The following is a 12,693-nucleotide window of genomic DNA, read 5'->3' on the forward strand; positions in this document are numbered from 1 at the left end:
AAGGCCTCGGCGGGTGGCCCTCTGTGTCCCAGGTCCGAGGGGCCAGGCGTGGGCTAGTGGTGTGTGGGCCCTACCTTCTGGTGCTTGGCTCCCCGGATGTGGGCGGCGTAGGCCTCAGCCCCGGTGCAGGACACAGCACACAGGCCACAGTGCAGCTGAGCCTGCGCCCCGCACGGGCTGCCGTTGGGCTGCAGGCCCGTCCTCTGGGCCGCCTCCTTCTTCCTGTGCTTCTGTCCTTCCAGATGATCCCGGTAGGTCTGCCGTGAGGAGGAAGAGGCGGCCTGAGCTGGCATCCCAGCAGGCACTGCCCCTTCCCCAGCAGGCCGTGGGCATAGCTGGTGGGACCCCAGTGGGTGATGTGACAGAGGCCCCTGTCCCCATCCTACCACCCTCTGGTGCCCGAGAGGAGCAAGTGTCCCTTTAGAAAACTCAGAAGCTGGGACCAAAATACATCATTGAGGTTTCTTCTTTCCTAAAATAAGCCCTTTCTTAAGAGAGCACCGTCGCAGAATCACAGACTCACAGGTTCAGCTTGGGCGGGGCTTCTCCCCACTGGGAATCGCTGCCCAGATGGCGCTGGGCCACTTGCTTTTTAGAAAACTGATGTGCAGAGTGCTCCACGTGGGACACACTGCCGAGGCCGGACTGCTGCGCCCAAAATATCTGATGGCCCGGCCCTCGCCTCACGTGCCCTCTGACCCCCTACACTTTGACCACGCCAAGGGCCAGCCCCTGCAGCAGAGAATGTCCCCAGAAGAAACAGTACCACTAGGTTCTAGGGGAAACGAACAGGAGTGGGAACTCTCTGGAACTTCAGAATCCCCAAACTGGTTAGAATGTCACTTAGCCAACAGGGCGCACATGGTGCCCTCACAATTAGGGCAGGGCTGTGCAGAGAGCCTGCAGGGGGAGCCCCCAACCCCGCCAGGGCTTCATCTCATGCGGGAGGACTAGGTTAGAGGGGCTGCTCCTGCTCCTTCTTGTTCCTCTGACTGCTGGGTGTTCTGGGGAGGAACGGGGCGGGTTCCAGCCGGAGCTACCCCAGGCCTCGCCTGGTCTCCGCACAGCTGGGTCACGTGGCTCAGTGGAGCTTGGGACGCCTGTCTCCGTGGCTCGCTCTGGCTCCAAGCTCCTGGAGGCATGGTCCCCCTCAGCCTCAACTCCCCCTCTGCCATCCAGGGGTGGGGTTTGGCTTCATGTCACATGCTCAGAGCTCCACGCACAGGCAGAGGGAGACCGTGTTCCCCAGACGGCTGGGCTCACGCGTGAACATGTCATTATAAGAAAGAGGTGTGTCAAGCCAGGTGGGGGCCACGCCTGTCACCCCAGCTGCTCAGGAGGCTGAGGTAGGAGGGTCCCAAGTTGGAGGCCAGCCTGGGAAATTCCGAGAGACTCTGTCTCCAAGTAAAACAAACAGGGCTGGGTGCGGCTCAGTGGTGGGGCCCTCTGGGTTCAAGCCCCAGGACCAGAAGAAAAGGAAGGAAGAGACAGACAGGGAAGGGGGAGGTGGGAGAGGGGGATGTCAGGGGTCCTGCCCCTGGTCCCCTGGTGGCCTGGGAGGTGCAGCCATTTCTCTCACTTGGACAACTAGGGAGATGCACAAGCGCTGTCCTCCGGGGCCCTGGCGCCCTGGGGACCCATGCTTTCTGGAACTTCAGAATCCCCAGACTGGTGAGGATGTCACTCCGCTCCCCTGCACGCCCCTGTGCTTCCCCCTGGACAGCAGGCCCAGGCTGAGTGACACAGAACCCTGATGGCCCTGTCACAGTGAGGGAGGGACATGGGTAGGAGACAGCAGCGCGAGGGACGCTGTGGCGCTGGCAACATGCTCCAAGCTCTTGGAGGGATGGTCTCACGCGGGTGGTGACGTGAGCACAGAAACACACACACGGGGACAAATGGAAGCGGGACTCCTGAGTCGGGGCGCTGCACAGATGCTGGGGTGAGGGCTGGGGCGTCGTGCGGGCTTCGTGAGAGGCGTCAGAGCAGCGGGAGCAAGGCGTGCACCGCCACGTGGAGCGAGCATGCTGAGCGCTGGCTGAGGAGCACTGGCCCTCCAGGCCTCTCCTGTGTGCCAGGTGCCACACGGGGGTGGCCAGCCGCACCCCGACCCCGCAGGCCGGTCCCGCGCTGCCCCTTCCCGTGCACCCTGAGCCTCACAGAGGCGCGCTGCGTGCCCCCGGCCAGCCCGCCACGGTTTCACCATTTTGCTCTATTGGAGATGGAAGCCAGGTGTGGGGTGCGCCAGGCAGGCCTTGCCAAGGGCGTGCGCGATGTAGGGGCGCGCTTCAGGGGTTCTGTCCCAGACTCTGACAGAGCACGGGAACCCAGCGGGGTCAGAGCCGCTGGGAGAGCCCCAACAAGGAAGGGGCGGGTGGGTGGCTGGGGCCTGCGCTGGCCCCCAGCACGTGCCCTCAGCTGCATCCCTGGGGCCTGAGGAACCTTCTGGGGGCTTCTCTCGCGCTCCAGAGCCTGATTAGGACTCCGCTCCCCTGCACGCCCCTGCGCTCCCTTCACAGTGTGAAACATGGAACAAAATCGGGCTGCGTGCTCTGCCAAGACGGAGCCTGAGGTCTGATGCTTTCCAGGGAGGGAGGCCACAGCCTCCCTGGGTGACTTCTGAGTGCTGAGACCACAGTCTCACTGCCGTGCGATAGGGAAATCCGCCCCTTCTCTCACGCATGCATGCACAGGAGCACACAGGCACACGCACAGGTCTTCATACCCACACACACCTACAAAAAAGCACACACAGGCACCCACGTGTGTCTACATGGGCACACACCCCAGGCCTCTGTGTCTGCCTGTGGCTCTGCTTGTCCCCCAGCAAAGGGACGCCACCCCTGTCCACGTTGGAAGCCACACCTGTGCCTCCACTGGCTGCACCTCACCTCCTGGGACAGCAGAGAGCCCCGGGATCAGGACTGGGCCTCTGTGTCGGCTGGCAGCACTGTGCCCAGCTCCCACTTCTCCCACCAGATGCCAGCAGGCCCGTGCTGAGGCGATGCCAACGCACGCTTTACAGTGCACGGTTCCCAGCAGACCTGTCAGCAGGCAGTGGCCCTGCCCTGTGCCCACCCTCGACAGGGCAGAGGCTGACCTGGGGTCCCGCACAGCTGATCCTGCAGGTGTCGCAGTAGTGGAGCTGGGGCTGCCTGGGGCCCACCTTTGGCCTCGGTGGCCTGCTGAGAAACTTCTCAGGGAAGCTGCCAGCGGAGCTGTCCCTAGGGCTGCTTCCTGGGCCACCCCATGGGACTGAGCCCACCGGTGCAGACGGCGGCGGGGAAGGCTGCCGGGGTGGCAGTGGCTGCAGCTGCTGAGAAGGCCCCGAGGGGGGCGAGGGCTGTGTCTGGGGGGGCGGCGGAGGGTAGTAAGCGCTGGCTGCTGAGTACACACACGCCCCGTAGCTCGGGTGGCTCGGTCCTGAGAGGGAGAGAAACGAGAGGGGGAGGGGCGATCCCAACATAGTTGACCACAGGGACAGAGGGACAGGCAGTCTGGGTAAATGGGGATGGGGACCTGAACTAGGGTGCAAATGGAGGCTTGGCTCTAGTCGCTCATGGCCATGGGGCAGGTGCTGCCTGAGGACGGGGCAGGTTGGTGGCTCTGCTCCGGCTGTTGCTGCCCACCCCTGTGCTCCTGTGGCCTCCCGGGTCCCTAGAGGTCAGGCCCATCTCCCACCACCCTCTCCCAGAGGCACAGTCCTGGGGGCCTGCCGGGTGCTGCTGACTGGAGCTCACTGGCAGTTCAAGCCGGAGCCCAGGCCCTGTCAGTGACCTGGCAGTGACATGCTCGAGACCCTGGCCCACCATGGCCTCCAGCTCTGGCTCCCCTTCTGGTGCTAGGTAGAGAAGGGCCGTACACACCCCACCTTATCCTGTGTCTCCCCGACAGAACTCGCCCCCTCCATCCCGCAAAGTGCCCCTGAAAAAGCCATCAGCTCTCTGCCCTCTTTGCAGGCCTAGCCGCCTGCTGAGTCCGGGGCCTATGTGACAAGCAGGGGACATTCCCTGGTCTCCTAGAAGGTTGCAGGTGGAACCTCGTGAATCCCACCTGTGTGCCAATCCCCTGTCCTGCCCCTGGGCCCTGCACACCCACCTGGCTGGCAGAGCGAGTCCGAAGCCTCAGGCCCAGGCTGATGGGCAGCAGCCTCGTAGTGCTGTCTGTCCTCGTAGCTCCTGGTGGCCGTCGACTGTCCACAGCTGTAAGTGTCCTGCGTGAGGGTCTCCGCGGGAGAGAGGGGGAGAGCTCAGGGCCTGGGCTGGGGAGGCTCCCCACAGGCCCCAGCTCAGTCACTCACTCCCCGTGACCCCCGCCCCGTGACAAGCCCTGGTAGAGGAACTGGGGACACAGCGCAGACAGAGGTGGACGCAGCAGCCCTAGTGGAGCTGATGCTAATGACCAAGAGTTGACTGTGATTTTCAGTAGGCTACTGGGAGGCGGGCAGTTTTGGAGGGAGCTGTCCCAGGCCTTGGTGAGGAGTAGGGAGAGGGACAAAGACAGGGGCTTGATGGGTGCCATGCTGGGTCTCTGGTGCCTGAGATGCCATTCACTCATGTGGATGGGGATGAGGTGGGGCAGGAGCTGGAGGCAGGACTGGTCACAGCACTGCGGGAGAGCTGCAGGTCCCAAGCTGCAGATCCAGGAGGAGGGGCTGTGGGCGGGGAGAGCACGGGAGCAGGCCCTCCTCTGGGCAGCCTGCAGGAGGTGCAGCTCAGCAGCCACTGTCCCCAGGATCTCCTCGGGTACAGCTTCCACGATGGAGGGGACTGCCCCCCTGGGAGGGAACTGTAATTCAACTGCCTTCCCACACCTCACAGACAGTGCTAGAAAGAAAGGTGACCATACAAGGCCCGCAGGACGGGGTCCGAAGGGAGTCCACCACACTCATCTATGCCACACAACGTCTCCCGCCACGTTGGCAGTGGGGTACCTGATAGGTGGGTGCAGAGGTGGGCCCGGGGACAGGCTCCTGGGGCTGGTTGTTGTAACCAAGGTCCTGGCCAGAGTGGGGCTGGTAGCAGCCATACCCTGCGGGGGCTCCAGGGCTGGGTGGCTGGGCTGCCGGGGCGAAGGCCAGGTTCACAGAGGGGTCCATCCCGGGAGCCGGCTGCACGGAGTAACTGGCCCCGGAGGCCGGGAGAGGAAAGGCTGGGGGCGGCTGGGTGCTGGAATCACAAAAGCCCGAGCTGATCAGATGCAGTTCTCAGCGCGCCTGAGCCGGACGTGGAACTCCAGCAACCTGACTCACTGCGGCCAACCCGAGCGGGACACTTTCTGAGTCTGCCAGCGCCTCTGAGTTTCCTGGGGCCCAGGCCCAGTTTCAAGTTCCCTTCAACCATCTCAACAACCCCGAGGGGAACCAGGGCAGGGTTCGTGGCCATTGGGACCAAACCCATTCTGCTGCTTCCCGGGTGAGCCCCTGGTGAGGCTCGTCTTTGAGCCCAACATCAGTGTCCTCCCAAGACAGCTGACTTCATGGTGTAGATGCCACTTGATGCCCAAGTGACTGCAGCCGATAAAACCAAGTGGAAGATGACCGTGACCCGGAATTGCATCTAGCACAGCCCTCTCCTAGATTCCACCACCGAGCGCCAGCCTGCGAGGACAAGATTGCCCCGTACAGAGCTGGAATTAGGGTGGAGAATCGCGACCTGTGTGATCTGTGAGCACCGCACACAAAGTGAGAGCGGAACGGCTGCGCAGGGTGCCATCGCCGGGCTGCAAGGCAGACCCGACTGGATCACCCTAAATTGGGGACCATCTGGCTTAACAGAGCAGGTCACCACCTGGTTGTTAAGATGCAGAAGGTCCCTTAGCACCAAGGACTGTTCCTGTATGAGAACCGGCTTCCGGTGAGCCCCCATCCACGTCACCTGGCTCCCCACAGAGGACAGCACTGTCCGCCCTGCAGTCACCAGGAGCCCCTCCAAGGAGGAGGGTGGGGGGCTCCCATCTCGCAGAGAAGCCAGCACAGGTGCTGTCTTGCTCTCTGTCACCCACCAGGGGAGGCGTGGAAGTGGAGGGGCCTTCACCAGGGAAAGGGATGAGGAGAGATTTTAGCCCTCGCTAAAGCCCGCAGGCAGGTAGCAGATGAGAGGAATTCGGGGGCAAACAAAGGATCGCACCGTCCCTTGGTGTCCACAGGGAGGGGGTTCCAAGACCTCGCAGACACCAAAACTTGGGTGCTACGGGGCATGCCATCTACACAGGCCCTGCCACAGGGTCCTGCGGACCTTAGACCATCTCTAGGTGACTCCTAACACTTGCCACAAAGTTGTGACACTCTATGGTTCAGGGAAACATAAGAAGGTCTCTGTGTCAGTGACACAGTGTGTCGAGTCAGCTGTTGGCCTGGGCTGACTCAGCCCGGGCAGGAAGACCACGAGGGAGACCACGTGGAACGGGCCTGGGGCTTCCACCAGGAGCAGGGGAGCAGAGCCGCCCGCAGGGCCTGCCGTTCTCTGGGGTGCACAGCGCTGCCTGCCCCGCGGCCCCACCCCCCACAGCCTCTCTCTGTCCTCCAGCAGCCAGGGGGTCCCTCCAAGCCCACCCTTTCCGCATCTTCCCCCTGCTCAAGGCCCTCCCAACCCTTTCAGCATTGCCCCCGCCTGCGGGTGGCTGCTCAGATGTCCCCTCCAGGCCAGGTCTTCCCAGACAGATCCCCACCCCTGCCATTCTGTCCCTCTGGCTTCGAGGCTCGCAGCAGGTGCCAGACTGCTGGGCCTTCAGGTTGCTGGACGCGGGCAGGCCCGGATGCCCTGGCTGGTGCCTTGTTGGCTGCTTCTCTGGAGCCCCCTGAAGCGCTCTCTGGCCCCAGGTGCTCCTGCTGGCTCCCGATCCTGCCCAAGAGCAGAGTGAATTGTTCCAGAGGCCACACGCTCCCCGGATGGTGCCCCCAAGGGAGGTCTTCATCTCTTCAAGGAGCGCCTGGCAGCTACAGAGACACAGACCCTCAGATGAGCCCCGGGAGGGCTCTCTCCTCATCTCAGAGGGCAAAGGTAGATGAGGACAGTGGCCAGGAGCCACATGTGGCGCAGTGGTGGGGGCGCCTGCCCAGGATGAGCGAGGCCTGGGTCCCACCCCAGCACCATGCTTGGGCACACACACACACTGCAGCCAATCCAGCTGAGACGATTCGAAACCTTGTTTCACTTTAATCCATATAGATTTTGACTCCTGTGCCTAGTGGTGGCCACCGAGGCCACTGCCGACACCTACCAAGGAGCACCTACTCTGTGGCTACCGCAGCTCAAGCTGGGGAGACCCTGCCCATGTGGGGCTCTGGGATGCCTGTGGGGCTCGGGGCCCTGCTGCCCACGCCTGGGGCGGCTCTCCGAGGCCTGAGGCCTGCAAAGGCAGGAAGTGCGGGACCGCAGAGTCGAAGTGCTGGGCCCGCCCACCCCAAGGTTCCAGGCGGGTGCGTGGGTTAGAGTGGCGTTCACAGCACTGCTGGGCAGCTGGGGACACAGCAGCACAAAAACTCATGACGCTCCCACACTGCAGGTCTGGTGTGCCCAGGTGAGGCAGAAGGCGCTTCACGAGGCCGCCAGAGGGCCCTGGGCCCTGGGATCACACCTGACCCCTGAGAAGCACGGAAGAATATGCACCTCAGTGTCTCAACCCAAGGAACTTTGATGATTTTGATTCAACAATTTGATCCTCATTAAATTATTATTTTTTTAAATTTTTTTAGTTGTAGATAGACACAATATATTTATTTATTTATTTTTTAATGTGGCGCTGAGGATGAAATCCAGTGCCTCACGCATGTCAGGCAAGTGCTCAACCACTGAGCTACAACCCCAGCCCCTGATCCTTATTAAATTATAATTTCTGTACTGTCTTTAAAAATAACAACTGCTGGGGCTGGGGTGTGGCTCAAGCGGTAGTGCACTCACCTGGCATGCGCGGGGCGCTGAGTTCGATCCTCAGCACCACTTAAAATTAAAATAAAAAGATGTTGTGTTGACCCAAAAACTAAAAAATAAATATTAAAAAATTCTCTCTGTCTCTCTCTCTCTAAAAAAATAAAATAACAACTGCTGGGCACGGTGACGCACACTTGTAACCCCAGTGGCTCTGAAGGCTGAGGCAGGAGGATTGCGAGTTCAAAGCCAGCCTCAGCAATGGTGAGGCGCTAAGCAACTCAGGGAGATCCTGTCTCTAAATAAAATACAAAAAAGGGCTGGGATGTGCCCCAGTGGTCAAGTGCTCCTGAGTTCAATCTCCAGTAACCACCCACCAAAAAATTAAAAATAATAGCTTTATTGAGATCTGATTCACACCGACACAATTCAGCCATTTAAAGTGTAGAGTGTGATGGCTTTGGTACATCTGGGAAGTTGTGCAACCTTCACCACATTAATCTTAGAACATGTTCATCACCCCAAGAAGCAGCCCCATGGGAATGGGAAGTGCTAGCACTATGGAAAATGCCCAGCGGCTCTCTAAGGGCTGGACAGACTGCCCAGGTGAGCTAGCAGCTCCTGTCCAGGTGTCATCCCAAAGCAAGGGGGACATGGATGTACAGCCATGTCGACAGCAGTGTGACTGACAGCAGCCAAAACACAGAAGCAGCCCTAGTGGCTGCCAGCTGCACAGAGAAACTACAGCTCAGGGCTCCTAGGTTAATCCAGGAAGCAAAGGGAGCCATCGGGTCCCGTGACAGGATGTGAGCTGTTTAGTCAGACAGACCCTGAGCCCTGAGCCCAGGGTGACCGTATTTGGAGATGTGCTCTTTAAAGAGCTGATAAAGAGTGCCTGAGGCCACAGACTGGGGTCTGGCCCCACAGGCCTGGAGAAGGCAAAAAGGCCACGCCAGCCACGCGGGAAGGAGACTTCGTGGTGTGGAGCTGGAGTTGGAGACTGGGTCCCAGTGGTGCCCTAGGGAGGTGGAGAGGCTTTAAGAAGTGAGCTGGTGGGGGTCTGCAGGACTGGGATGTGCCTTAGAAGGGGTTGGTGACCCCCCCCTTTTTCCTTTTTTTTTAATTGCCTCACACGTGCCAGGGCAATGGTCCACCACAGCCAAATCTCCAGACCCCCTTCGTTTGCTCCCTGGCTCATGAGGTAAGCGGGTCTGCTGTCGTAAGTTCCCTCCATGATGTGCCCCTTGCCACACACCTAAAAGCCACAGGCCCCCATCATGACCGAAACCTCTCCAACTACAGCGGAAAGAAACCTGCACTCTTTTTAAGTTAATTACGTCAGGTATGTCGTTACAGTGATGGAGAGCAAGCGGCCACCATCTGCAAACCAAGAAGAGGCCGCCCTGCCCACGCTTTGATCTTGGACTGCAGGAAATAAAGGTCTGCTGTTGAAGCCACCCACTCTGCAGGATTTTGTCACAGAGGCCCCAGCTGACTAAGACTGCCATGACCAGGCTGCTGAAGTGAGAAGTGAAAGGCCAGGGCTGCAGGACCCTCGGGGGGAGTCACCCTGGGGCCAAGCTGGAGGGAGTGGGAAAGAGTGAACAGGACTCACAGGTCAGTCAGAGCCCGCCCCCAGGCAGCCAGGGCTGAAACGCCCACCACAGGCCAGGACAGCCAAGTGTCGGGAGCGCTGGTGGTGACGAGGCAGTGATGGAGACCCCAAAAGGGAACTCTTGGCCCACCTCATGTTGAGTAACTGTCATGCGCAGCGAAGCCGCCTGCGGGCCACCGGGGGTCGCTGCCTCTCCCTGAGAGCTCTGCCCAGGGGGCCCAGGCAGGAAGGGAGAGGAGAGTGGAAGGGCCAGGGGCTCGTCCTGTGGCTGCTGGTTTGTGGCGGTTGTTTCTTTACTGAAACTGCAGCCTGTTTTCGCAGGGCCCCAGGTAAGAGAGCTTTTTCATTTTGGAATGGTTGGAAAGAGTCAAAGGGTGTGCTTTCAGACAGCGGGTGGCCTGAGGAGCACACTTCAGCATCTAAACCCAACGCTGGCCCAGCGCTCAGCAGCCCATTCACTGTGCTGCTGCAGCTCAAGCTGGCCACGGTGGCCAGCGAGGCCTGTGGTCCCTGCTGCTCCAGCCTCTGCAGGCAGCCTGGGCGGGGCTCCCTCCTGTGTCTCAGGCGGCAGCTGCCAGATGGGCCATGGTGGTTCTCCTCCTCCAGGGGCCAGGTTGGGTCATTCACATGCTGGGTACTCCAAGGGGGATGCAGGCCAGGCCCCTGGAGGCCCAGGCTTAGGAGGGGCAGAGAGTCACTTCTGCTGCAGTCTGCCAGCCCTGGGAAGGCATGAGGACGCCTGGACGCAGGCCGTGAGATCTGAGAGTCGCAGGGAGGCCTGGCCGGGGCAGCAGCAGCCAGTCCTCCACGCCTTGCTTCAGCTGGGCAGGAAATCAGGGTTCAGCCCTGTGGCTGCCAGGCCCAGGACCTCAGAGCAGGAGTGTCACAGGGAAATCCTGCCCTAGGGACCCTGGGCCATGTCTGGGGACACATGTGGCTGTCATGACTGGGAGCTCCTGGGCTGCAGGGCCGAGGCAGGGAGGCTGGCCTGGCCTGGTGTGCAGAGCTGCTGGGGAGACACTTGGAAGGGGAGGGCAGGACACGGGACCATGGGTGGGACAGGCTGAGGGCCTAGGCCTGGGGAGGAACAGGCCCCGAGGCCTCCACCTCCTCAGCTTCCCACAGCAGAGTCACGCTGACCTTCGCTCCCTTCTTGCAGTTCCTTGGCTTTTTCCTGGGTCCCCTGAGGAATCCGAGGGCTGCGAGCTCTGGCCGTGCCCCATTCCTTGCCAAAGGCACTGGCCCAATGGATTTGCCTGGGGTCACCTTGGCTTGAGCCTGAGTAGAAAGGCCCTGTCACTAGGGCAGATCCAGCAGCACCTGCCCAGTCTAGGCAACAAATTTTATAGTAAACACATTTTGCCAGCAGAGGAGGAGGAGGAGGAGGAGGAGGAGGAGGAGGAGGAGGAGGAGGAGCCGTGATGGCACGAGGAGGAGGAACCCAGTCCACCCACTGTGCGGGGTGAACCAGGCCCAGTGGGTGAGGCTGTGTCTGCAGGGCTGGGGAGGGACAGGACACTGCTCGTGGCATGGGTTTTCCTTTAAGATGACAGAATGTTCTGGAGTTAGAGGCGATGGGTGATAACCCCATGAATGTCAGAAAGCCAGTGTTCCTGCACTTTAAAAGGGTGGACTGTGCAGTGAGTTATGTCTCAAGAAAGCTATTTTTGAAAGTATCTTTTGGGGGAAGAGGAAGCTCTGGGGGACGCTCCTGTCGCCTGGTGTGCGTGGAGAGTGTGACAACAAATCCACCGCCATGAGCCATGAGAACACACGAGTAAGAAATGTGGGAAAAATACTCGTGAAAAGGACAGTCATCTACATTCATGATTTTTTAAAAGGCACTTTGTATAAAGTCTTCAGTTCTAACTAATTATTGTTTTGGAAGTTTTAAAACTAAATTAAAGTAGGCGGGTGTGGTGGCCACGCTGTAATCCCAACAGCTCAGGAAGCTGAGGCAGCAAACGTGAGGCACTAAACAACTCAGTGAGGCCCTGTCTCCAAATAACATATGTAAAGTAGGGTTAGGGATGTGGCTCAAGGGAAGAACCCCTGAGTTCAATCCTTGGCATAAAAAAAAAAAAAACCGAATTTGAAATGAGTCGGGGAAGCAGGTGTCTGGGCATCAGGGTTTAGCCCTTGTCCGTCTAAGGCCAAGGCCCCGTTCACCCAATGAGGATGCAGAACTGGGGGATTTCTATCAGCATAAGGATCTGATGCTGCAGCTAGGCCTGGACTGTCCCCAGAGGCTATGTGTTGCAGGCCTGGCCCAAGGAGGTGCAGCTGGGAGATGGAGGAGCCTGAGAGCTGGGTTTGGTGGGAGGCCTCGGACCCTGGAGGTGTGGCCCTGCAGGGGACTATGAGATGCTCTCTGTGTTCCCTGGCCACTAAGAGAATGGTCTGGGGCACCACGGGCTCCCTGCAAGCTGTGCCCCTCACCACAGGCCCAGAGCAGCAGGCCTGCCCACCACAGCTTGCCACCTCCCAAACTGAGCAAAACCCCCGTCCTCTTTTAGCTGGTCATCAGGTATTTGTTAGTGACAGGAAGGAAGGTAACACACCATGCAAGGCACTCAGGGAAGATGAGAGAAAGCAAGGAAACACCAAAGCAGCACGAGATTCAGTGGGACAGGAAGAAGCCCCCGCGGGGCGAGGGAAGGGCTCCTGACCTCGCTGGGCACAGCGCCTCCTACAGGCTGGCCTGCTGTTTTAACCCTCAGCCTCGCATCAACAACTGTTTGCATGTGAAGAACAGAACGGAGAGTGGAGGGAGCCACCTGGGGCCAGCTAGAGGAGACGCGACCCTCGGGAACTGTAAGGTGGCTCTGCTTTTGCTGGTGGCGCTTGAGAGCAGTCTGTGTGAGATCTGAGGGGAAGGGAGAGAAGCCCTGGCAGTAGTGGTGGGCACGACCAGTCCAGGGACATGTGCTGGCCGCTGCCCGGCCAGATGCAAAGGTGCCGCTGCGCAGGCAGAACTGCACCAAGGCTGGAGGTGGGCAGCTGGCCTGCTGCAGGAGAAGCGCAGAGCCGGAGAGGCCAGAGGAAACGGGTCGCCTCAGGGGCAGCCACAGCCTGCGGCCTCCACTCGGAGCCACCTGGGGAGCTCCATGCAGAGCAGGGCGACAAGGGACTGGGACAGGGCAGGGGCAGAAGCAGAAGCAAAGAGCCCCAGAGGGGGCCAGGGCAGCCCAGCACAGGAGGGGCGAGAGG

The 12,693-nt window shown here is 60.2% G+C and overlaps 1 protein-coding gene across 7 annotated transcripts in view; it reads right to left on the minus strand.

The window, feature by feature from the left end:
- ZFR2 (zinc finger RNA binding protein 2) overlaps positions 1-12,693 on the minus strand; it is a 36,739-nt gene that overhangs the window by 15,368 nt on the left and 8,678 nt on the right. For 4 of the 7 annotated variants that reach the window (XM_081286305.1, XM_081286303.1, XM_081286304.1 and 1 more), the window contains exons 2-5: positions 4,934-5,168; positions 4,099-4,213; positions 3,101-3,423; positions 75-257 (exon numbers count right to left, since the gene is read on the minus strand). In XM_081286305.1, coding sequence (XP_081142431.1) covers positions 75-257; positions 3,101-3,423; positions 4,099-4,213; positions 4,934-5,168 — 856 coding nt within the window. Of the gene's footprint in view, positions 1-74; positions 258-3,100; positions 3,424-4,098; positions 4,214-4,933; positions 5,169-9,483; positions 10,762-12,693 lie in introns of those variants that run through there. The other 3 variants (XM_081286306.1, XM_081286307.1, XM_081286308.1) reach the window with 2 other exon arrangements.

The sequence above is a fragment of the Spermophilus citellus genome (genome assembly GCF_964194105.1).
Source record: "Spermophilus citellus genome assembly, chromosome: 3".
NCBI classification, from domain to species: domain Eukaryota; kingdom Metazoa; phylum Chordata; class Mammalia; order Rodentia; family Sciuridae; genus Spermophilus; species Spermophilus citellus.